This window comes from Simochromis diagramma, unplaced genomic scaffold (assembly GCF_900408965.1).
Source record: "Simochromis diagramma unplaced genomic scaffold, fSimDia1.1 OVJJ01000131.1, whole genome shotgun sequence".
NCBI classification, from domain to species: domain Eukaryota; kingdom Metazoa; phylum Chordata; class Actinopteri; order Cichliformes; family Cichlidae; genus Simochromis; species Simochromis diagramma.
Genome location: NW_024387200.1, coordinates 7,899,928 through 7,923,379, shown reverse-complemented (window position 1 = coordinate 7,923,379; position 23,452 = coordinate 7,899,928). Strand labels below are relative to the sequence as shown.

General features: G+C 39.8%; 4 protein-coding genes across 9 annotated transcripts; 2 read left to right on the top strand and 2 right to left on the bottom strand.

Annotated features, from left to right (window-relative positions):
- The first annotated feature begins 1,250 nt into the window (after positions 1 to 1,250).
- Positions 1,251 to 6,305, top strand: smyd1b (SET and MYND domain containing 1b). Of its 2 annotated transcripts, XM_040051003.1 has the most exons (10): positions 1,251 to 1,372; positions 2,267 to 2,443; positions 2,646 to 2,859; positions 3,098 to 3,228; positions 3,419 to 3,457; positions 4,241 to 4,436; positions 5,223 to 5,315; positions 5,409 to 5,572; positions 5,706 to 5,874; positions 5,985 to 6,305. In XM_040051003.1, exons 1-10 carry the CDS (start codon positions 1,251 to 1,253, stop codon positions 6,147 to 6,149), a joined length of 1,470 nt encoding a protein of 489 aa, XP_039906937.1. In that variant the 3' UTR covers positions 6,150 to 6,305. The 2 variants fall into 2 exon arrangements, with proteins under 2 accessions (XP_039906937.1, XP_039906938.1); XM_040051004.1 differs by lacking the exon at positions 3,419 to 3,457 and having other exon boundaries at positions 5,985 to 6,149.
- Positions 6,306 to 7,503: 1,198 nt separating this feature from the next.
- Positions 7,504 to 8,522, bottom strand: LOC120745834 (fatty acid-binding protein, liver-type-like). Its single transcript, XM_040051008.1, has 4 exons — positions 8,202 to 8,522; positions 7,930 to 8,102; positions 7,703 to 7,795; positions 7,504 to 7,612 (listed from the first exon to the last, which is right to left on the bottom strand). Exons 1-4 carry the CDS (start codon positions 8,266 to 8,268, stop codon positions 7,562 to 7,564), a joined length of 384 nt encoding a protein of 127 aa, XP_039906942.1. The 5' UTR covers positions 8,269 to 8,522; the 3' UTR covers positions 7,504 to 7,561.
- A 317-nt stretch (positions 8,523 to 8,839) lies between these two features.
- Positions 8,840 to 10,915, bottom strand: LOC120745833 (isotocin-neurophysin IT 1). 3 transcript variants are annotated; one of them, XM_040051006.1, is made up of 4 exons: positions 10,785 to 10,915; positions 10,572 to 10,696; positions 10,085 to 10,289; positions 8,840 to 9,253 (listed from the first exon to the last, which is right to left on the bottom strand). In XM_040051006.1, the coding sequence occupies exons 2-4, from the start codon at positions 10,689 to 10,691 to the stop codon at positions 9,108 to 9,110; spliced, it is 471 nt and encodes a 156-aa protein (XP_039906940.1). In that variant the 5' UTR covers positions 10,692 to 10,696; positions 10,785 to 10,915; the 3' UTR covers positions 8,840 to 9,107. The 3 variants fall into 3 exon arrangements, with proteins under 3 accessions (XP_039906940.1, XP_039906939.1, XP_039906941.1); XM_040051005.1 differs by having other exon boundaries at positions 10,572 to 10,693; positions 10,785 to 10,909; XM_040051007.1 differs by lacking the exon at positions 10,785 to 10,915 and having other exon boundaries at positions 10,572 to 10,767.
- Positions 10,916 to 12,413: 1,498 nt separating this feature from the next.
- On the top strand, positions 12,414 to 22,234 carry znf366 (zinc finger protein 366). Of its 3 annotated transcripts, none has more exons than XM_040050957.1 (7): positions 12,414 to 12,543; positions 15,953 to 16,975; positions 17,360 to 17,527; positions 17,835 to 17,985; positions 18,476 to 18,667; positions 21,136 to 21,310; positions 21,406 to 22,234. In XM_040050957.1, the coding sequence occupies exons 1-7, from the start codon at positions 12,470 to 12,472 to the stop codon at positions 22,074 to 22,076; spliced, it is 2,454 nt and encodes an 817-aa protein (XP_039906891.1). In that variant the 5' UTR covers positions 12,414 to 12,469; the 3' UTR covers positions 22,077 to 22,234. The 3 variants fall into 3 exon arrangements, with proteins under 3 accessions (XP_039906891.1, XP_039906893.1, XP_039906892.1); XM_040050959.1 differs by having other exon boundaries at positions 12,440 to 14,151; XM_040050958.1 differs by having other exon boundaries at positions 12,441 to 12,633.
- The last annotated feature ends 1,218 nt before the right edge of the window (positions 22,235 to 23,452 follow it).

Genomic DNA, 23,452 nt, shown 5'->3' with positions numbered 1-23,452 from the left:
TAGGTTAACTGATTTTAAATGGGCTATAGCTGTGAATATGTGGTGGCCTGTCCAGGGTATGTCGGCTCTCACTCCATGTTCTGCAAAACAGTAAATAAGCAGAAGAACATTGATATCACATGCTTCTTTCAAGATGGCAAAATATGCATTTTCTTCATGATCCCTGTTTATATCATAACAGAAATTTGTCAAGATGTCAGGCATCTACTTTAAAAACCAGAGTCCAGAATGGGTGAGCCAAGTAAGTAGAGGGCTTCCTAAATTGATAGGGGATAAAAGAAAAATTAAAGAAACTGTCTCTTGTCCATCCAGGTGGTCTGTCTTCTGAACACTTCCGCTATCCTTGTGGTCACTTCAGCTCACTCTGGGAAACTCCTGCTGGAAATAAAGAGAGTTATACTTGGGCTTTGCTTATGAACAGCAGCTGTTTTACAGCTTCACAGCTGATCTGAGCATAAAAGAACAGCTGAGTGAAACAGGGAGGGAAAGCTGTGTTACTTTTCTGCTGTTTTGTGACAGTTTGGTGAATGAAAGCATGAGAGTGTATGTATACAGAGACCTTAACTGGATATTCAAGTTTTATGATCTGACTTTCTTTGAGGGGGCCCTCAGCAGGTGGATGCCTCCCACCTCACAGTGTGTAAGTGACAGTTTTCCTGCTCTGTTGCATCATAACATGCAGTTAGAGAGAGACAGAGCGCAGGAAAGGAACAGCATGATAGAGAAAGCACCAGAACAGAGTAGAGGCAGTGAGATAGAGCAACTCTGTTCCTGTCAAGCTTCTCGCAGCTGTTCAACGTCACAACTGACTCCTGACAGACAGCCACAACTGAAGGACGAAAATAACCCTCAAGGAGAGGGCGTCTACCAACACTCAACATCAGGGGTCAGGGGATTTCTGCCAGCGTAAAGCAAAAAATGTGACAAATTGTAAAAGCTGAAGACATCTCACAGATGACAACCAGCTTCAGTTGTGTTACTTTCGCACAAAGATAACTGGTTTTATTGACAAGCCTGCCCACTGAAGATTTTTAATTTCTCACTTAACTAAAGAGACAAAACACCAACCAACCCGTCTTCTGCATCTGTTGGTACAGTTCAAGAGGTGCTCGGCTATTTTAGTAACTTGGGTGAGGAATGTACAGTCACTGAAGAACACAGGCACAGATTGGAGGTCCTACACTAAGTCTTCTCTCATCCACTCAGACCATCATCCATTCACCAGAGTCTCAGAATCCGGCGCACCTACAATGGAGACCGTGGCAATATTTGACTCGCCTGGGAAGGGGAGAGGGTTAAAGGCAACAAAGGAGTTTTGGGCAGGAGATGTAATTTTTTCTGAGGCCAGTATTGCAGCTGTTGTCTTTGACAGGTAAGGTGAGGATGTAAGTTGTGGGTGTGGATGGTCATTGATAGGGGATGCCTTCAAATGCAGTCTTTATGGGATATTTGAACATGTGAATAATGGATTTTCTGGCCTTTTGTTAGTCTGTAATTAGAAATTAACCACAGCACGTTGTGTTTTTATATTTTGGAAAGCTATACTGCTGATTTTTACTTATTTTAGTGGAATAAAAGCAGTTTCCTTAGAGTATGGTGCCTTGCCACTTGTAGCGACTCAGCCTTATCAAGCAAACCCTCATAACATTAACTACGTGGAAGAATCTGAAGAAAGGTCCACATTTACACAATGTCTTGTTTTCAGTGTTGTTTGTGGTGGACTGTGTGACAGTTGTAGTCAGAGGATTCTGCTTCTGTATCATAGACTTAATAGCAAAACAAATTTTTGCTTTATTACCCATCATTAGCCTACATTATAATTTCAAAATATTACATTTTAATGTTTCTAAAAGCCTCTAAACAAGAATTTAAGTGCACAGTACTTTTAAAAATGTGCTTCTAACACACAATGCCAAACTTGACTGCCTTAATATCAGTTCTTCTCTATCTCAGAAGTGCAGATTATCCTAGTATTAATTTCCATACAAGCAATCATTATGAGTTTTATAACAGTTAACTAAATGGGTCAAAAATGATCTCCGGTCAAAGTCCACTTGTATTAGTGTTTTTAGTACTTCTTCAACTCACTGATGAAAGCTGTGAACACTGATTATTATTGGTGCAATTTTAGTTAAACATGAAAGAGTGAACTATCAAAGCAGGTGCAAGTGCTGCTCTTTAAATGATAACTGAGTGTCATGTGTGTGTGCTACAGATTTTAAATTATGACGCCTATCCTTGTTTTCTTTCTTCTCTTCCTCTGCAGTCTAGCAGAGCGTATTTGCCACAGCTGTTTCCGAAGACAAGAGAAGCTGCAGCGGTGCGGCCAGTGTAAATTTGCACATTATTGTGACCGAACCTGCCAGCGTGCAGGCTGGGCAGAGCACAAGGTAGAATGCAGCGCCATCAAAGCTTATGGCAAAGTACCAAATGAGAACATCCGGTAAGTGGATGGAAAGGGAAATAAGTGCTATAAAAAAGACTGGTTAGTCTTTATTACTTACTATAGGACAACAAATGTGTAATTTAAATAGGCACTTGTATGCTATAAAGCAGTAAATGTTAATACACTTCAAAAGTAATTTAAAGATAATGTGGATTTGACTTTACACATCCATTTCTCCATTGCTCATTTGTGTGGTCAGTGTGGTGGCCCGTATTATGTGGCGCCTCGACAAGGAGGGGAGCACGGTGTCTGACATGCAGCTGACCACGCTGGACGAGCTGGAGGACCACATTGCCGACATGCCAGAGGACGACTTGAAGGAGCTGAAAGTGGACATTCACAACTTCCTGGACTACTGGCCCCATAACAGCAAACAGCACACAATTGATGATATCTCACACATATTTGGAGTGGTGCGTTTAAATGACTAAAACATATATTTGTTAGTTTTTTTCAAAGTAAAGTCTTTAGTAGGAAAACCTGATTCATAAATAAGACAGTTTACCTGAGACAACACTGTTTCTGCACTTAATGCCTTGATTCACAGCTGCCATGCAGCCTTGAATATTTACAGTTGTTTTATTTAGCTGTAGCAGTCTTATATGGACAACATGTATGCATGTTCACATCAAAGATTGCCTTTTTTTCCAGATCAACTGTAACGGCTTCAGTGTGAGTGACCAGAGGGGTCTCCAGGCAGTAGGAGTTGGTCTTTTCCCCAACTTGTGTCTAGTGAACCATGACTGCTGGCCCAACTGCACCGTAATCCTCAACCACGGCAAGTAAGTTAACAAAAAATACTCTTCATGACAACTCATTGTTATCTACAGCTCCAAATTCCTCAAAATTGATTAAAAAGTGAAAAATACTTAACGTTTTCAGAGCTTCTGTGCACGTTTATGTGCTGTTACGTGTGAATGTGTGTGTGTCGGGTGTCACTTGGTGTAAAACTGCTTCCTGTTTGTCTTTCAGTCAATCGGCTGTGAATACTATGTTTCATTCTCAACGGAGGTGCGTTGCCTCATCCTGAGCCTTTGAAGTTTATTATTAGAGCACCCTTTAGACTCTGTCATTAAACAAATCATTACACTTAACAATCTGTTGTAAAAATTTTTTTTTATCAGCGAGCAGTGTTCTGTGGTGAGCACTGCATGTTTGTTGTGACTCGAATATCACATCAATACATGTTCACATGTGCTACTTGAATGCTCTAACCCTTTAATTGTCTTGTTTAGTGTAACAAAAGGCTGCTAACTTTTTCTTATCTTCATATTTCTTCACCCGTAAAAACCTTTGTCGTGTCCACACAAAGTTTTATTCGAATGCAGCTGATGTGTCACTTTGTGCGTCTGTCCGTCACACCAACACAGATTGCCGTGTGTGAGCGTAGTAGTAGCTTCTACCTTTTATACCACATTTCTCCTTATTGTTTCACCTTTAACTCAGCATAACACCAAAGTAAAATAAGACAAAAAGAGCATTTTCATATAAATACAACCTTTTTGTTAGATAAAACCGATTATTACCATTTTGCATGTTATGCAAGGAGACTGAAATTGAAACTAACTTTACAACAAATTAAAGAAAATGAACCAGATATACGTGAAATGTTTTGCCACTTAACTGCTGTGTGAAATAAACCGACACTCACTAATATCTCACTCAGTTGAAGGATCAGTCCTTCAACTGGACTGAAAGCCACGCTGTGGAACAGGATTTCACCATCACAAACTCAATCACAAAGCATGTGTTTCCACATCTCTGCTCGTGTTTGACTGTGATTCTCATCCCCAGGATCGAGCTGCGTGCTTTGGGTAAGATTGCAGAAGGCGAGGAGCTGACAGTCGCCTATGTGGACTTCTTGAATTTGTCAGAGGAGCGACAGAGGCTGCTGAAAACACAATATTTCTTTGACTGCACGTGTGAGGACTGCAAGAACCGAATCAAAGATGACATAAAGATTGGGGGAAGGGAAGAGGACGGAGTCAAGGTTAGTGTTCCCTTGTCTCCAGTTTAACCAAACACCCCCCACTGCGTTTAGAACTGATAAGAACAGGCGAGAAACATGAGAAGCAGTCACACAGAGACTATTTTAAGCAAAGATAAGTCTCAAGTGGATTCAGTCTTCTGTGCATTCAAACCTGCTTTTGAGAAACAGCTATTAGAAGAAATAACCAATTTTAACTTGATTTGCTGATTAATTTAAATTACTTACTTTCTTTTCTGTTTTATTTTTTAATAAAGTTTATATCCAGCTTTCAGTGCCAAATACACATAAATGTTTGTCACATCACTGAAAGTCTCAGAAGTGAGAGACACCGCTAGATGTAATCTGAATCTATGTACTGCTGTTGTAACACTAATGTGCTCTGTGTGCTTTTATAGACTATACACGGGTGTGTCACAAGTTATAAATAACTTACCAGTAGCTATCAGCACAAAAAAAATGTTTAAGGAGTTTCTGTGTTTAACAGGATAAGTCTGAAAAACTGGCCACATCTATTTTGAAGCGCCAGATTGGCTGCCTAATAATAATAATGTGAAAACTTAATTAAAATTGTAACAAAGTAAATCTTGTTTGTTGTAATCAAACATCATGTGTGTGTCACCAGCAGGTCAAAGGTCCTTTTAGGGATAAAAATAACCAGACTTTCTGTTTTTATAATTCTAGAAAGTCTTACCTGCAGTCTTACCTAAATAACTCTGAAACATTTTTTTTCCGCACATTTCTTTGTCACTTTTTAATACTTGACTCAAAATCTGTCCAATGTTTTAGCCTTCAGAGGAACAAGTGAAAGAGGCAACAGATTATTGCTTTCAGATGTTAGAGAAGATGGAAAAGGCTCGATTAAATGGTGACTACCATGAGGTATTGTATCAAATCACTTAAATGAAAAATAAAATAAAATAAATGGGTTTTTTGATACTTTGTAATCTTTCTTATTGCGGTTCGTCTCTTCAGGTTGTGAAAATCTGCAGGGAGTGCATTGAGAAGACAGAGCCGGTTCTGGCAGACACTCACATCTACTTGTTGAGGATGTGGAGCACAATGAGCGAGGTTCAAGCTTACCTGCAGTACTTTGATGATGCTGCAGATTACGCCCGGAAGATGGTGGAGGGATACATGTAAGTGTGAAAATACAGAGGATTTTCCTGTTATACCCATGAGCATAATTTATCTAATGTTGATAGAAAGAACAGGTTGTCAGCTTGAAAAGGTTAAAAACACAACACAAATCGAGTCTCATCCCTCTAACAGGAAGCTGTACCACCCGAACAATGCTGCTCTTGGTATGGCTGCCATGAGAGCAGGAGTGACCCACTGGCAGGCTGGGCAGATTGAGGTTGCACATGGGATGATCTGCAAGGCCTACGCCATTCTCATGGTTACCCATGGTCCAACACATCCCATCACTAAGGACCTTGATGTAAGCATCACCTTAAAATTATTCAAATTAGGTCTCCTTAAACTTTTTAATAGAAATAAAATTTTCCTGGCCCACTGAGTACTGATGTTTCTGTTCTGATTTCTTCACAGGCGATGCGCATTCAGACAGAGATGGAGCTGAGGATGTTCAAACAGAATGAGTATGTTTATCACAGTATGAGAGAGGCAGCTCTGAAGAACAAACCCATGACCATGATGCACGAGCCCAAGTCTGTGGAGGAGGGAATCAAAAATCTCTTCCACCGGAGGAAGTGATCACATGACAGCAATCAGGAGAGCCCCACCCTGTTGTTTACTGTTAACAGCTTTCAGAGTGTTGATGTTAGCCTAGCCATTTAGTCACATGACCATTTTCTGTATCACTTAGTTTTTCAGGGAAATATGTCTTTTCATTAAAAAAGATGTCTTGACCTTGTGAGTTTGCTTTGAAGATGCAAAATCCAACCACAGGAGTGAATTATAAAGTAACAAGCACTACTATCTCTGCCCTCATAAAACTTAAAAAAACAAAAACAAAACAGGCTTAAGTTAGTGCACCTGTACATCAAATAGACCCACATCCTTTGGTGTTTGCTGGGACACTACATAAGGTCAAAAGATACAGTACAAGAAATGCAATGACAGTATGTCGTACTTTAACCCAGTGTAAAGTTTTACATTACCAGAAGATGTTGCTAGCTTAACTGATCTTTGACTGCACAGATAAAGATGCACACTGATGTTTTGATAGTTTTATTTTATAAAAATTAAAAAAAAAATCTAACTGTCTTGCAGATCCTGGGCTAATCACCAACGTAAGCTGGATGCCAAATTTGATATAAGGGCGTTAACTAAGTTCCTGTCTGTAAGCTGTAAATATTTACAGTGCAGCTTCAAAATGCCTCAAAGTCTCCTAAATCTCCATTTTTGACAAAGCCAGACATTCTAGTGTTGTGCCAGCATTCAGCTAGATTCAAGCAAGGTCTTTGAGTATCCCGGGTTACATTCATCAAGATATTTGTTACCACTAGTACTCACTAGGAAGTAGACATCGTCAATGAAAGCATCTTTTATACTTAACTCTTCACAGCCTCCACATTTTGCAGGAAAGTCTGACAAAGTTGCAAAAATGTCACAATCGCATCAACTTTCACCTTCGTCCCAACAAATTAGAAATACACTTCAAGTCCATGTACTGTAAGCCTCATATATTACATAATGATAAGGAAATTATTAGACAAATACTGCATTATCAATTAAACGAAATACGTTTTCTGCACAGGATTTTTTGTAAAGGTTTAAACTAATTTTTGACTGTTCTTGTCAATTTCAGGTTATTATGTTATTTTTTTTCCTTTGATTTTTCCACTTCACCTCTTGGTATTATGTATTCCCCACACTTTGTTTACCTTTTTCAACTGGGAACCTATTACTGTTATTATGTTACTGCTTATATTTGTTTAAATAAAGTTTTTTTTTTTTTTTTTAAACACAAGCAAGCAAAATTTCTGAAACCAAAAGCCCCCAAATTAACTAGTTGGGAGTATTTCTTAAACCAGCTGAGGAACTGGAGCTTGTTCAGTGTAAACCCAAATGAAGCATTTAACAACAGCCTGCTGAACACATACAAGTCAAACCATGAGACAGTTGCTTTTTTTCACCCTCCTTTTATTATCATGTATAGAAAGTTACATGCGTTTGCTTGTCGTCTTGTGTACAATGTTCCCAAGAGTCAGTGTCTACAAGGAGAAGAACAAAATGCATTAAATACCAGCTAGTTAATCAACAAGGAAGACTTTAAAGAAAAGAAAGTCAGAAAAACTACTTACTGAAACGAGTGTGTTTGCATCCACCAGTTCCGTGACAGACAGAATGTTCTTCAGGGTGGTCTTCAGCTTATTGCCTTCACGCTGAACCACCCCCTTCAACAAGCATGATAAATGAAGATTAGGCTCAGTGATCAACTATAACATTTAATGCAGACCAAATGTGTTATAAGTGTTTTAGTTGTCATAATTGTGTTTCCTGTAGATTTAAGTTAAGTATCTTGGCTTACCTTGACTTTCTCTCCAGTGGGCGACAGTAGTTCAGCCTCCTGTCCGATAGTGAAATTGCTGACGATGGCATTTGAGCCAGTTGTGAATGTCACTTTGAAGGTGTCACCATTCTCCTCGATCTCAGAGATGCTCTTAAGATCTTTGATTTTCTGAATGATCTCATCAGACAAACCTGTGGCAGAAAGCAAAAAGTTTGGAAAGCATTGGTCAGATAAATTGTTATTTCAGTTCATTCAGTGCAGGAAGCTTATTAGTTTTGCACAACTCTTACCAACAGCCTTCATGAAAGGCTCGAAGTTCTCCCGAGACTCAAGCTGGTATTTTCCAGAGAAAGACATGTTGGCAGGCAGTGAAGGTAAAGAAAGAGGCGAGTATCTGCCTCTTTTATATTCTCAAGCTACAGCGCATCAATCTTTAACCTCAGGTGCCTGAAATTAAGGAAAGTCCCTACTTCACTACTTCCAGCTTGCTCGCAAAAGATGGGCGGGCAGAGAGATAAAAGACAAAAGTCTTCAGCATGCTGTGTTTATTTGTTTACTGCTTTGTTGCATGCTCTGTGCCCTTCTATGCATGCCCATAGAAGGACACAGAGAACCAAAGTGGACTGACTGCAAAGTTAACCGAAACAAAATTGGATCAAAGGTGAACAGCCTATGAGATAATAGTCCCAACTGTTGCAACAGGGATATTGTGTCACCAGAGTTGCCACAAAAACACACACACACCATCATGTGGGGATCATTTGAATTTGCCAGAGATACTTTGGAGGATTATCTGAAAGATAAAGACTCTTGTGGGCTTTGTATATTTGTTTGCCAAACACAATGCCCTAATACAGTTCAAGCTGTCTTATAAGGAAAAGTATTTGGAAGGTTTGAAATACTGTAATTTTACACACAAGACTTAATCAGGTCAGGGAAAACGACAGCACTTTATACTCTCTTCAAACTTTATTTCAACATGCAGATAACAGGATGACCACAACAAGTATTCACCCCTAATTTCATACATAAAAATAGGCTATATTGACAAAGGCACTCTACAGAAGTACTGCAGGGAAAAAGAGCAAAACCAGCATCATGACAACAAACATAAAAACACAACTATGTGAACTACAAGTCCCATTTAATCCCTACAGCTCGAGAGCTTGCAGTGAGACCTTGACATCAAGAGCAGCTCATTGGTGGACTCGATGAGGAGAACTGTGGCCAGCCAAATGCAGGAGCTTGAGGATGATGTCACCGGGGTCGCTGCCATCGAACTGGCTGGTTTGTTCATCTCCTTCCTCCTCGATAAGGCAGGATTGATCTGTGGTGCAGCTCTCTGAGGCAGGGTTAAGAACAAACCAGAAGGAGTTATTACCAAAAACGGTCATCGTCTACACTTTATGATCTGTTGTTATCAGTCTTTGTGACCTGTATTCATGGATCCTTAAAGAGCAGGGTAGGGTAAATTAGGTCATCGTGACCAAAGTAGTATACTAAAGCATGCATTTAGTATTTATGCATGCTTTAGTATAGGAATCTTATTCCTAAGATTCCTAAATCTTAGGAATAAGATTTATAATTCTTGCATTATTCCTTACATTATATAAAATAACAAAAAAACAACAATGATTGCAACTTCAGGTTTGGATGAAAGTCATCATGTTTACACTAGAGAATCTGTGACTTCTGCAGGTTTAGCTATGCTGAACCTTGGACCGGAATAGAGACTGCACAATTTCATGAATCAATCAAGTGCTTGTACTTGATAACCCTCACTAAAGTTTTTCAATGTTATAGCACTTTATAATTGTACTTCACTACATTTTAGAGGAAAATTTATACTTTTTACTTCATGTTGTTTACTCTAGATACTGTGCCTTTATCAAGTCACATGTAATAAGCTTATAAATTAGGATGTATGCTTACACAGAATACTGAACAAGCCACCCAGCTGTAAATATAATAATTACAATCAGCTTGACTGATCAGCTTAAACTATAAACTTTGCTTTCTTGTACTTTAAGCAAATATTGCTAATATAGTACTTCTCTGCTATTTGCTTTAGCTTGCAGGATTATTCTGCAAATGGTAGTGGTATTAATTACTTCAATAAAGGACTAAAATACTCCTTTTACTACTGCTTATATTTACATCAGGATTTTCTGACCTGCATCACAGCAGAGTCCTGAAGCAGCGCAGCGTCCTCCTTCAGAACCACAGGGTCGTCCTCCTGCCTGGCAGGGGGTGAGCAGGTAGTTCTCCTCCATACAGTGAGCTGTTTCCGGAGAGCCGAGCAGGCAACCAAGACCTTCCCCGCAGCAGATACTTGGCCCGAAGCAGTGGCCTCTGTCTCCGGGGCCACATGACATGCACTAGAGGTTGAAACAGATGATTATTTTTGGTGTTGCTTTGAACGTCACCATAATTTACTACCTTATAAAGCATTTTTAGGCTTTCTCAGTTTGTATTTTCTTTCTGATGGTTTTGGCCCCTGACCCAAGTTTTTCACATGCATGTCACCTAAATCTCTCTTTAGGCTTTGCATTATCTGAATAAATGAATGAAGAGAAACATGTGCCAGTTTGCTAATAATATTGTCAGAAGCTTCAAAAGCTGCAAAGTTAAAGACCTATTGGCTGACTGATTGAGCTCACCTTGCGCAGTGGTGCATCCATTATGGACCTTTTTCCTCCGATAGGGCAGTTGGAGATGTAACACGCTGAACATACAGACAGGAGAAAAAGCAGGCACACAGACACAGCAGCTCCGGTCATTTCTGCTAAGAATGGAAGAGAAAAACAGAGAAAAAAAACACTTAGTAAGGCTGACCACAAAATCCACGCTTCACAGAGAGCAAATGTACACACTTGTTAGCTCAAGTTCCTCTTTAGGTTGCTCTTGGATGACTGCTGACTTCTCTGTCTCATACGGTGTTGCTGGTGTGTCTTATATACTTCCAAAGCACCTTTTGAGAGTGACAGAGAAACTTAAAAGCCACTTAGAAATCCTTAATGAGGCCTTTTTAATCACCTTAGCAGATGAAGCTGACCACTGTGTGGGCCAGGTCAAAGGGCCTGGTAATTGTGTGGCCTGGTTTGCTTCTTCCTATTGGAGATCATTAGTTAAGGGCTCCTGCTGCGTGACCGTGCATGTTAGAGATGTTAGGAAAGTCAGAGAGGTCAAGAAGCGCAGGCAGCGATGAAATTATTCAAAGCAGGACGGGACAAGAGGGTAGCACCAATTTAATTTTTTTTTAAAGAACAAAAAAAAGTTAATTTTAAGGATTCAACTTTTTATTACTACCCCAGGGAGGTCAGGAGAGAGTGAAAAAGCTGATTTTAAAGGTTGACAGAACATTTCTGGCCTGCTGAACCACCATGTCAGTAAGCAATGCTTTTTGCAGAGCTTGTAAACAAACTCAACAACAAAGCAAGAAACACACATACCCACAAACGTTTAACACACATATGCACACCTGAAAATTTCCCTTTCTATTAATAAAGTCCTTAATTCCTCAGAGGAATTGATGCACACATTGTCCAGGGCCGAGGTTAATTGGTCTCATGAGCTAATTAACACAGCTAATGATTGGCCACATCTCATAAAAGACAGTTTCACCGTTTCAATGATATGAGCTCAATTACTGCAGCTCCCTCCTGATTTACTAACTGCCACCTCATCTCAATTAAAAAGCGGCTAACATCGTCATTGTTCAAAAACTTCTGTGCCAACAGAGACGCGTGGGATGTTAATTTACTCAGATTTCACAACCAGAGACAGGTAGCTAGAAACGCTATATGATGACAAACAGGACAATAAAGTGGCACTGTAGACAGATAGGCCACTCTTGCCTCCTAGTGGCTGTGCTGACGCATGTCATCTATTTGTACATTTTTCATTGCTGCTGTTTCCATCTGCCACGTGTTTTGTGGGAAGTGGAGAAAATAATGGGAATACTGATTAAGGAAATGAAAAAATACAATTTCAAAAAGAAAAAGAAAAAAGGGAATAAAACACATCATGTCTCATATGTTTGTTTTTTTTCTCCTGTAATGTGATATATTACACATTGCAGTGTCTCCCTGGCAATCGGCCCCTCTGTGATGAACATGTACATAACAATCAAGAACTTTTGACAATATTTATTTCATAAGCTCAAGAAATGTTCTATTTTATCTAAAAAAATTTGATACTTATTTGCTTATAAATATGAAAACAGCCAGTATTGAGATACATCTCCTTGAGCTGGATTAATGGAAAGCATTTCTATCTTCCATCATGACATGTCACTTTGCAGCTATTAAACCTAGAAATTGTGCTGTTTTCAAGTGAAACATCAGCACCCTCCTCCCCACATTCCTCCAAAGGCTATGCAAATCCCTATTTCATAGAGAAATAGAGATGTCTATCTAGTGTTTCCTTATTTTTCTGCAGGAAGGCACTAGGCTTGTTGACTTCCTCTCCCCTCCCTTCCTTCCTTCTCTCCGAAGGTACTCATCTGAAAAATGAGAACAAAGTGATTGTTCCTGTTCTCTTTCTTAAGTCAGTTCAAATGCTATCCGTGGACAGGCGGCTCATTGTCAGGAGAGTTGCAGTGCGAGCAGGAGGGAGAGAAGAGAGGCACAGGTACAACAGCAGCTACTGCAGCAGCACTTCAGCCCCAGCATCACAGAGAAAAAACACACACACACACACACACTCTGCTACACTCAGCTGGTAAGTTACACACGCAGACATATGCTGCAACCGCACACAGCACACACTTACATGGCACTGACTGGCACATGAGGAGGGGCTTCGGGTCTAATGGATTGTTTGGAATGCGTGGTGTGGCGAGGACAGGCTGGGGTCTCTGCACAGAGCAACTTAACTAAGAGTAGTGAAGAGGATAAAAGAGCAGGACAATGTCCAGGAGAGACCCAAAACTTCAGCAGGCGTCTAGGGCTCTTTGAAAATCCTGGAAAGAGGCAGAAAAATCCAGTTTTTGCATTTGGCATCTTGTTGTTGTTGTTGTTTTTATTCCTGTAGATTGATTTTTATGAATTTCCATCCATGTATCTCTGAAAGGGAAATTTACTGGTAGAAATGTGTCATTTTAATGTTTTTCCAGAAGTAAAATGCTAATTATTTGTTGAGGTGGATTTAAATGTCAAAGTTTCACTGGTTTTCATTTCATCGTCACATTAGCTTTTATGACGTTTGTGTTGTAAGAATGCATGCAAAGCTGGATGCAGATGTTGAGCTGAAATACTTAGAAAGCTGATCCTTGATTTGAGATCAACATTTGCTTTCAATTCATCAGTTAAAATGTTTGTCAAGCAAAGATGCCAAAATGTGATGGAATTACAACCTCCACATTACGAGCTTCTGCTATTTTTTTCTTTGACTTGCGTTACTACAATTTTTTTAGTTTTTGCCAGAAAAAATGCGAAAATGTAAGACGTCTCCTTTAATTTCTGGAAACTGTAGCAGGTGTTTTCTTAAAATTTGATACTCATAAATTGAAGCCTTGGGTATTTTTAAAATGTTTACATTTTAAAAGCCAACAGGTATGTAACCTGTGACAGACATGAAGTGGAAACTGTAGTCATGCAAGCAGTGGACTGGTACAGGTCTCAGCAGTTTCTCACTGATAAGCACTACAGTGTTAACAGGAATAGAATTAATCTGCACCACTATTTTGAATGTCATGCAGAAGTAAGATAGTTCCCCTCTGACTATCTTCATCTTTACATCCATTACAATCATCTATTCTATATTTCTATATCATACAGATGCAAACTGCAGTTTTGTGATTTTGCTTAAGTGAACTCCAGTAAAGTTTTGGCTATCAGTCCAAAAAAGAAAAAGAAAAAAAAAGAAGGATGAAGAGCGCAGAGAAAAAGAGATGGAGAAGCGAAAAGGGGCCAGGAGGTAGAGGCGAACTTCTCACAGATAACTTCCTAATTTCAGACAAGGAGAAGATCTGTGAGAAACGAAGAAGTGAAAGGTTTCAGGTTGAAACCTGAAAGGTGTGGGTGTCAACGCCACACCATGCATGCGTGTGTGTGTCCGCTTGCATTCCTTCCACAGGAATCTTCAGAGAAGTGGTTTCATGTCATAAATAGAAACAGGACACAGTTTCATTTGATGCACTTTTGTCAAGTCTTTCTCCAAATTTTACAACTGGAAATATATGTAAGCAGCGGTGGAAAGTAAACACATTCAAGAACTGAATGTGAAAGCAAATGTGAGGTATTTATAGTTTATTTACTTCCTTATTTGTATAGATTTTATTTGACAGGTTTAGCTACTTGCTATTTTTCAAATTAAGAATTAAAATAAATGCATATGATGGAAAGTATATTACTGATTTTCAAACCAGTCATTCACAGTGTATTATTTTGCAAAATGGCAATACCCCTCATAGATATGAGTTCCTGCTTGAGATTTCTGAGGTTTAACCAGCTTGTTTTTGCACCACGTTGTTTTTTTGCTAAGTCCTTCCTTCACCTTTATGATGTTTTTCCCCATCAATGTCAAGAAAGCATGATAAGGTGGATGCATTTTTTGTGTAGTCAGTAGCAGTTATTTCTGATTGTGTCATTCTTATAAAATTTTAAGTGTATAAAGAGTCCCATTAAATACATGTTAACGTGTGAAACATTTAAAACTAGTGGATACTGGGGACAAATGTAATATATTTTTTAAAAACATTTTCCTCACAGGCTAATTGAAATACACTTGTCATCTCCTGATAAACAAAACACAAATGTGCACCAACTAATAGTACAACTGATATCTTGTCAATAATGGGAACAGGGCTAAAATACCTATTTTAATGCAAGAAACCAGAGTTTTACAACTGAGCCCTTGATGGGGGAAATAGTAACAGAAGAGGGTGGAAAATGTAACACTGAAAAAATACATCATACTAACTGGGTAAATCTCAAACAGAAGCAATCTTCAAAGTAATCACCTTACTAACTAAAAATGTTCAGCCTTTGTACTTTCAAATTTATTTTGATATCAGGCAATCTGTGTATTCAAGGCAAACATCTCTTTTGATTTTCCCAGCAACATTGGCGACTATTCCAGATTTTGATTCTGTGAACTGAGTTAAAAGTACATTTAACTCAAATGCACAGACGATACGATGACAGAACAATTTCTAACCTGACATACATTAATAGACATCACAGATATTAATAGATCCTACCAATAATAACACAAAAGGATCATGTGAAGAACATATTAATATATTTATTTAAAAGGACCAGAAGTGAAATATATAAAAAATGTATGTATATGATATAATGCATGACACGTGTATTGCACAAACAAACTGACACTTTCTTTCTGTCAGTAGTTGGACTAATATTGTCATTTTAAATGTAGTTTTAGTCAAATATTTCTATTTTCTCATCACCCTTGTCATCACCACAGACAGACATAGTGCCTGCAATTGTAAATGTTACAAGTATCACTGATATCACACCAATGTTGCTGACTTGCATTCTACTGTGGTTGGCGACATTGATATTAGTACTGGTTGTTTGTGTTAGTTTCTAACATATAGCGAGGACAGAACAGATGCAAGTCTAAATGCACATTATTTGAAGGCAGCAGAAGAAAATACATGTAATCACTCGAAGTTGGTTCTGGTTTCAGGACTTGCTTCGTGTTACTGTTACTCTTCTTTAAACCAGTCAATTCCTGACTTTTACTCTTGTAAATTCCTGAAAGAAAATTCATTTTATACTGGATAAAGTATTGGGATAGTTTTTGATGCTTCAGTTTTTCTGTGTGATTATGATGAAACTGTCAGGCTCACTCAAAAGTTAAAAGGAAAACTTCAAAGATCCACATTTTATATGAAGAACTAAAAAGCCCTTTATTTTTATGTCATGTCTTGCTTGCCTTATGCATCATCAAGTGGGCTTTGTAAGCTCACAAGTAGTTTTAACAGACTCCCTCTAGTAAAAGATTTGATTAAATACTTTCTCCCCTGTTGTTACTGGAGATATTTAACAACTTCTTTTCCTTTTTCATGCAGAAAGAAGATGGAAAAAGATAGAGTAAGCATCTCACCGCGAAGAAGTCCTCCCCTCCGAGAAGAGCTAAGACAAACATCTCAGCGCAGTTTCTACCTAAGCCCAGCTCCGCTCTTTATTCAGCCCCCCAAATTTTCTCCAGCTAGATATCCCAGCATATCACCCACCAGAGATGCCTACAGTGCTTTTAGTCCACCTCTTTTCTTTCCCATGCTTGGCCCCAGTTACACCCTCAAAGAAGGATCCCAAAAACGCAAAAGGACTCCCTTAAAAGTAGATGGCCATGAGGGAGGTGAGAAGGAGGCAGAAGAGGCAGAAGAAAGCCGCAGTAAGAAGACAGTGGACCTGCCGCACATTCCCTTTTCCCTCCCACCTCGTTCTTTTCCGTCTCCATCTCCAAAACCCATCCCTGGCATGATCGAGCTCAACAGCCTGCAGCTTCAACACAGACCTCCAGATGTGAATTTTCCTGTGCAGGTAAAACAGGAGCCACTCAGTCCTTCCCCCATCTGGCCACCCTCTCCTCTGCTTCTTCACCCGCCCTACTTCCCATCTCTCCACCACAGCCTTCTCCCTTACCCCTTCTTTATGCCTGGCCCTATCATGCACCACCCCCCTGGTGGTTTCTACCCCAGAGAGGACCTCCGCCCCAGTCATAGCGCCCGTGAAGGAGCTCCTCGAAGTGGTACGAGCAGCGCTGAGAAGCTCGGTCTCAATGTTCACGTAGATGACAGCTACTATGTGGACGTTGGCGGAGACCAGAAGAGATGGAAGTGTCGAATGTGTGAGAAGTCCTACACATCCAAGTATAACCTGGTCACACACATCCTGGGTCACAACGGCATCAAACCACACGGATGTCACCTGTGCGGGAAGCTATTTAAGCAGCTGAGCCACCTGCATACACACCTACTCACACACCAGGGAATGAGGCCCCACAAGTGCCAGGTGTGCCACAAGGCCTTCACCCAGACCAGCCACCTGAAGAGACACATGATGCAGCACAGTGACGTGAAGCCATACAGGTAAATTATTTTTATATACAATATGTCAAAGAGGTAGAGGTAGCCATCGTGATGTTGAGTATCTTGGCAGTCACCATCTTGGTGTTCTGAAGCTGGAGGTAACGAATAAGTGGTGAAACCAAACAGATGTCGATCGCAAGCTAACCCTAACCTTCTGAGGTCACAAATCACCTTAGCAGTTCCCTTCCCCTTAGACTTCCATACAGTTGGACTATTTGTCAGCCTGTGGAGTGGCCTCCTATGTAGAATTAGGCTTATAATCTACTTTTTACCAGCTTTACACCAGCTTTACTTTCATTTCCACTCATTCCAATATATTACATAGAGTTTCTGCTGTTTAATGCCTAGATTTCCTGCTCATTCACACTTTTTCTGCACCTCCAGCTGCAGTGTGTGCGGTCGAGGTTTCGCTTATCCCAGCGAGCTTCGAGCCCACGAGCTGAAGCATGAAAAAGGTCAAGAGAATGTATGTGTGGAGTGTGGTCTAGACTTCCCCACACTGGCACAGCTAAAGAGGCACCTGACCGTCCACCGAGGTCCCACATCGTACAGGTGAGCTCATTTCCTTCCTTTCATATTCTTATGTTCATATTCTTGTTATTGTTTAAAGTAAGCAGTTAGTTGGCTTAGCACAGCAGCTCAAGCTCCACCCATTGAGGACATCCACTAATTCTTTCCAAGAAATAGATTTTTTTTTTTTTTAAATTAGGCCTCTTGCTGGCTATGGCCTCAGATTTTCTGAGCAATATTAATTATTCGTGGAACTCCTGGCACAAAAGTGCATTTTTATATATGCATTTCCCACATTGTTGAGACATTCCAGCAGGATAACTGCAAATGTTGGTTGCTGTGTGTGCAGGTGTACAGAGTGCCAGAAGACTTTCCAGTATCCCAGTCAGCTTCAGAACCACATGATGAAACACAAAGACATCAGACCGTATATCTGCAGTGAGTGTGGGATGGAGTTCATCCAGTCGCACCACCTGAAACAGCACACGCTCACTCATAAAGTAGGTGTATAACAAAAGGATTAAAAAATGAAATTTTAAAGGTTTTTTTCTCTCTTGTTTTTTAATGGCATCCAAGAATTATCAGCTTGCCCAATTTGCATTTTGGATAGTAAAAATGTCAGCCATGAAGCAGTTTCCTCTTGAATTTTGACTGAAGCTACTTTAACTGCTTAACATCTGGTTTTTATTCTTTAGTAGCATTAGAGTTTAGATAAACCACCTGACTCCACAAACCGTTTATACACGTCCTGTATTAGCATGCCCAAGCTCTAAAATGCACAACTTATTGTTTATACCATTATATTTACAACTGTAGCAGCGATAGTTTCATCAAATAGATATTTTATATTTCGTAAATAAATGTAAATGCATTTCCACTGGCACTGCCTGGCATATTTGTTATCAGGGGACGATCTGGCCTCTCTAAAGCAAACCAGAAGAATGACTCGTCTTTCTCACACCGCTACTTCCACGTTATCTTGTTCTTCAGGGGGTGAAGGAGCACAAGTGTCGCATCTGTGGTCGTGAATTCACCCTGTTGGCCAACATGAAGCGTCACGTCCTCATCCACACCAACATTCGGGCCTACCAGTGCCACATGTGCTTTAAGAGTTTCGTCCAGAAACAGACTCTGAAGGCTCACATGATCGTCCACTCGGACATCAAGCCCTATAAATGCAAGGTTGGTCGAGTTTGGCATGTGAGATGTGGCTCTTTCTTTTGGCCTTCTGTACAGCAAATTTCCCAAAGGTTCACGTGTTCGAACGACAAAGCACGTTAGTGGCCTCAGTAAGTATGACTCATGTCTGCACTGTCAGGTGATCTCATTATGGAGTGACAAAGTCTATAGGAGAAGAAGAATATAAATTTGTAATTTAACTTACATGACATGACATCTCCCTGGCCTGTCAAAACCTGCTCTGTATTCAGTTAGTAACTGGAGGTGTTGGAGGTCAGTATGGCACATTTTGTGTCCATATGTGCGTCCATGAAGTCGGTTTGGCAGGAATCAATTATTTCATTTAAATGAGATTTTTTAATTATAGAGATGCTCTTATTTTTTCCTGAAGTACAGAAAAATTACCCACAGTCTGTATTGCACAGAAAAAAGTCACTCCCCTCAGCAGGAAAACCACAGAACTGGCAACCCAAGTGAAGACAGGATTATCAGTATGACCAAAAACTAGCCCTTTCCTGCCCTATCACAACAAAATCGAGCCACAGTGTTTCTACACCATATGACTGAGCTAGTTTTCAGCAGTGTTGCTCTAAAGGGCAAACTGGTAAAAGTGTAACATCACATTTGTAGGATATCATTATGAAATTGCTGTTAGCAACCACTAAACCACAGTTTAAGCCTCCAACAAAAAGAGAAAATGAAGCAAAACAGTTTGCCAGGTATGTCTAAAAGCAGTAAAATCATCTACTGTGACTTATAAAGTTTAATATTTATCTTATCACACTGAAATGTAATCCCATGTAGCAAAGGGCTTGATGTGGAACATTTTTGGGGGGCAGAGTGAGGATAGCTATTTCCACTCTTCTTGCTAAGCTAAGTTAATGAGCTAGACACGTGTGTAATGGACAAAATGTTATTTTATTATTACATTTACAGCAATACACAAATCATGACATCATAAATGGGCCTTAAAAACATAAAACAGCTGTTAGAAAAATGCAAGCTGTAAAACATATATATTTATTTACATATGAAGCAAATACATACTTTCACTGGTAATCAGTAGAAGGCACGAACTATAGTAAGATGAGAAGCAGCAGGTCATTGTTAGCTACAGGTCTGGTTGCTATTTCAGTTTCATTTTATGCCTTTAATACTCAGTTATTTTACTATAAGGAGTAAATAAAGGCATCTAAAATGCAAGTGTCTCCCTTTTTGCAAGCTACACAAACCAAGTCTTGATAATCACAGCCAGGAACTAGGCTTGTAATTTGTAGTGGCAGCTGCTGTTAAAGAATTTGTCTGTTTTGACCTTGGTTTTTGGTACAACTTGAGGACTGAGACGATGACCAGATAGCAGAGAGGCTTATGGGAGTGGGAGCCTCCTTGTCCATAGGAAGGATATCGCCGCACAAACTGCCTCTCTAACAATGGCCCGCTGGCCTCCCCGGAGAACAAGCCCCGCAAATAGATTTCATCTCGCTTTCTCTGCTGCTGGAGGCAGCTTCCTGTTTTCTCACGGTCCTCTTGGACAGTTTACAGTCCCTCTCTCCTCCTGAAGGAAAGGACCACCCTAATAAAAAAGAATGCAGAGGAAGGACAGCACAGGAGTTGCCCTTCCCTGTTCTCCTCCTGGCCCTGTCTCAGTGTTGCTTCCTCTCTCTCTCTCTCTGTCTTTTTCTTTCTGTTTTTCTTGTGTGTGTGTGTCCTTGCTTGTGTGTGAGGGGGGAAGACAGAGAGGAAACAAGGAAAATAACTATAGAAGGAGGGAGAAAGAATGTGTGTATGTATGCATGTCTGAAAGACTTCGCATTCATTCATGATTACGTGTAAACTCTGCAACTCAGCATCTGAGAAAATTAGTCATCTAACAAAGGAGATCTGGTAGAGAGAAAAATAACAGGTAATTAGGGCTTGCCTGTTATTGTTGGATGTGGACACAGTGTTTACTACAGCCACTGATGAAAAGCTAGAGTATCACCTTTAATACTCGATTCTTACACTTTGAATTTGAATCTGAGAAATATGCTTTGTTTTTAATCACTCCATTCATCTGACCGCTGCAGCTGTTGCAAATGAGCTTAAAATATTGTTTTTATTGCAGATAGTTTATAAGGTTTGTAAGGTATTAATGCTTGTGTGTGTTTATATTATTCAAATTGTAGCAAAAATTCGAATTCAGAATTTTACATTGTATTGATAACATGTAAATTTTAATACAAAAATATCTTGGCCTTTTCACTTTTCAAGCCAGAAAATTGGCAACTGGATGGGTTGTTAACATAATATTCACTTATTTTTTTTAATGACTTGAAATAAAAGCAAGGGATTAAAATGTACTTACCTGAGAAACCCTGCGAATGATTCAGGATGCATAGCCTATGCATCACTGTTAATAATGTGTCAAATTAAACCCGAGGTCTTAATGAGTTCCTTATATCTGGACATTTATTCTCTCTCTTCTCTTTCAGCTTTGTGGGAAAGAATTCAACAGGATGCACAACCTAATGGGCCACATGCATCTCCACTCAGACAGCAAACCCTTCAAATGCCTATACTGCCAGAGCAAGTTCACACTGAAGGGGAACCTCACCAGACACATGAAGGTTAAACATGGTGTCATGGACAGAGGCCTGGATGAGAGACGTAAGTGTGCACACACTGCTGATGATGTACATTGTTTATGTATTTTAGTAAAATTTGTTGTTAAATGTAACTTTTTTTTCTCCCTGTGATTTCAGTATTTAGGCAAAGAGGGCGTTTCTGTCTGACCACCCCGATGGACCTCCTCACCCACTTCAGCCAAGAGGAACCGTTTGACCTCTCCCAGAAACCCCCGGGTCTGCCCAGCCTCCGTCTCTCCCAGTCTGATGGTGAGAGCGTCCCGGGAAGCTCCTGTCAGGAGGAAGAGGATGAGGAGAGTTTGTACAGAAGGAGCCAGTACAGCCCTGAAGTAGACCACCACGAGCCAGCAGGTGATCAGTACATCCCTGAGCTGGAGGAAAGAAGGCAGGGATCCCCTGGTGAACCGAGGGAAGGCAAGAGACAGAAACAGCAGAAGTACCAGGAAAGTTTAGAGGATGAGTCGTTTGAGAGGGAGTCAGTAGCAGATGGTCAATCTAGAGTTCCCAGAGGTAACAAGGAGCAGCTATTGGAGTCCGAGACATCCTATGAATCAGATGCAGAATTAGGTGAGCAGGTGTGCCGCCAAAAAATGGTCCGTAGACAGTCATATGAATATGACTCAGAAGAAGAAGCACATCAGCAAGAGCTAGATGAACCAAAACAAAGAAAAGAAAAGTTGGATAACTTTCACAAGGCCATCGATGTGGAAGAGACAAACAAATACGAGCGCATTGCTCAAAGAGTTTACGGGTCAAACAGTGAAGAAGACAAACATGAAGAAAAGTGAGTCAAAGACTCAGAAGATAATTAAATGTGTAGCATTGTTTCTTGTTTAAAACTAAGTGGTTGTTTTGGAGGGCAACGACAATATGTATGCTTCCAAACATCTCTGATTAGGGAAGGGTGGTGAGTAGCAGCGAATGAACTTGTTGTTTATTATCAGAGCAAAAAATCAAGAATAAATACAAGCTGTGAAGAATATTGCATGTAAAAAACATATCAAATTATCATTAATAGTGACTGACAGAAGCTTTGGCTGGAAACGTGCGATGTAAATAAAATGCAAACAGATATTTAATGTTTTAGTTTTTTACAAATCATTTTGAAATGTTTCTTAAATATGTAACTCTGGTTTGACTCAGAATCTAATCTGTGATATTAAAATTTTAAGTGTTACTGATCACACCATTGTACATGCTCTACTCTTGTTTGTGCGATATTGTTCTAAAAGTCAGCAAAAAACTGGATGAAAAATGTTTTTGACAGACACAATTGAAAAAAAAAGCTAAAATGATTTTGTTTTTTTTACATTCTATGTCTCGATTGTTTTTTATCTATATGCTCTTTTTTGGAGATATTTCTGTGTTTTATTGCAATGTTGGTGATCTGAATATGATTCTGATGAATAAATACTGAAATAAAAGCTTGAATACACAAACTTGATGCTTTTTCTCACTAAATGCCTTATAAACATCGCTGCAAATGTTTTTAAAGCATATGAGCCCAGATGCTAAATTTCGATTCTCTCCGTCTCGCACATACCGAGCGAGAAATGATTGCTGCGAGTTTCGGAAAGCTTGCCTCTCTCCTCCTGCTTCTCTTTCAAAGCAGAGGAAGAGGAAGAGAAAACACCTCTCCCCTTCTCTCTTTTAGGTTGTGATCAAACAGCAGTGACGGACACAGTGGGTGTCCCAGACAAAGGCTTCATATGTCTGTATGACTCAGAATAAAGCATTGTTTCTCCTCGTTGCAGAAGTCTCACTGAAAATAGAAATACTACATGAAAAAATGGAAATTGCAATATTGTACAATGCGCTGTGTGGGATAACTCGCACTTAAGATTGCTGGATTATAAAGAAATTAGCAAAATGTGACTTTAAACATTACTTACTATGCTTCAGTCCACAGTATGTGCTGTGGGCTACATCTCATATAATCATGCCAGTTCAGGTAAACAGTCATTTCTTGTCAGATGAAATGCAGAACAGCAGCTTCTCTATTTTGACCAGCGACGACCACCGTGTCCAAAAGAGCGAAACTGCAAACAGTTTGAGGAAGTTCTCACATCCTCCTCTTCTTTCCTTTCCTCACCTACATGTTTCAGTCCCAGCCACTTGCCTGAAGAGAAACCACAGAGAGTCGGCCGTATCACCATCTCCTGTT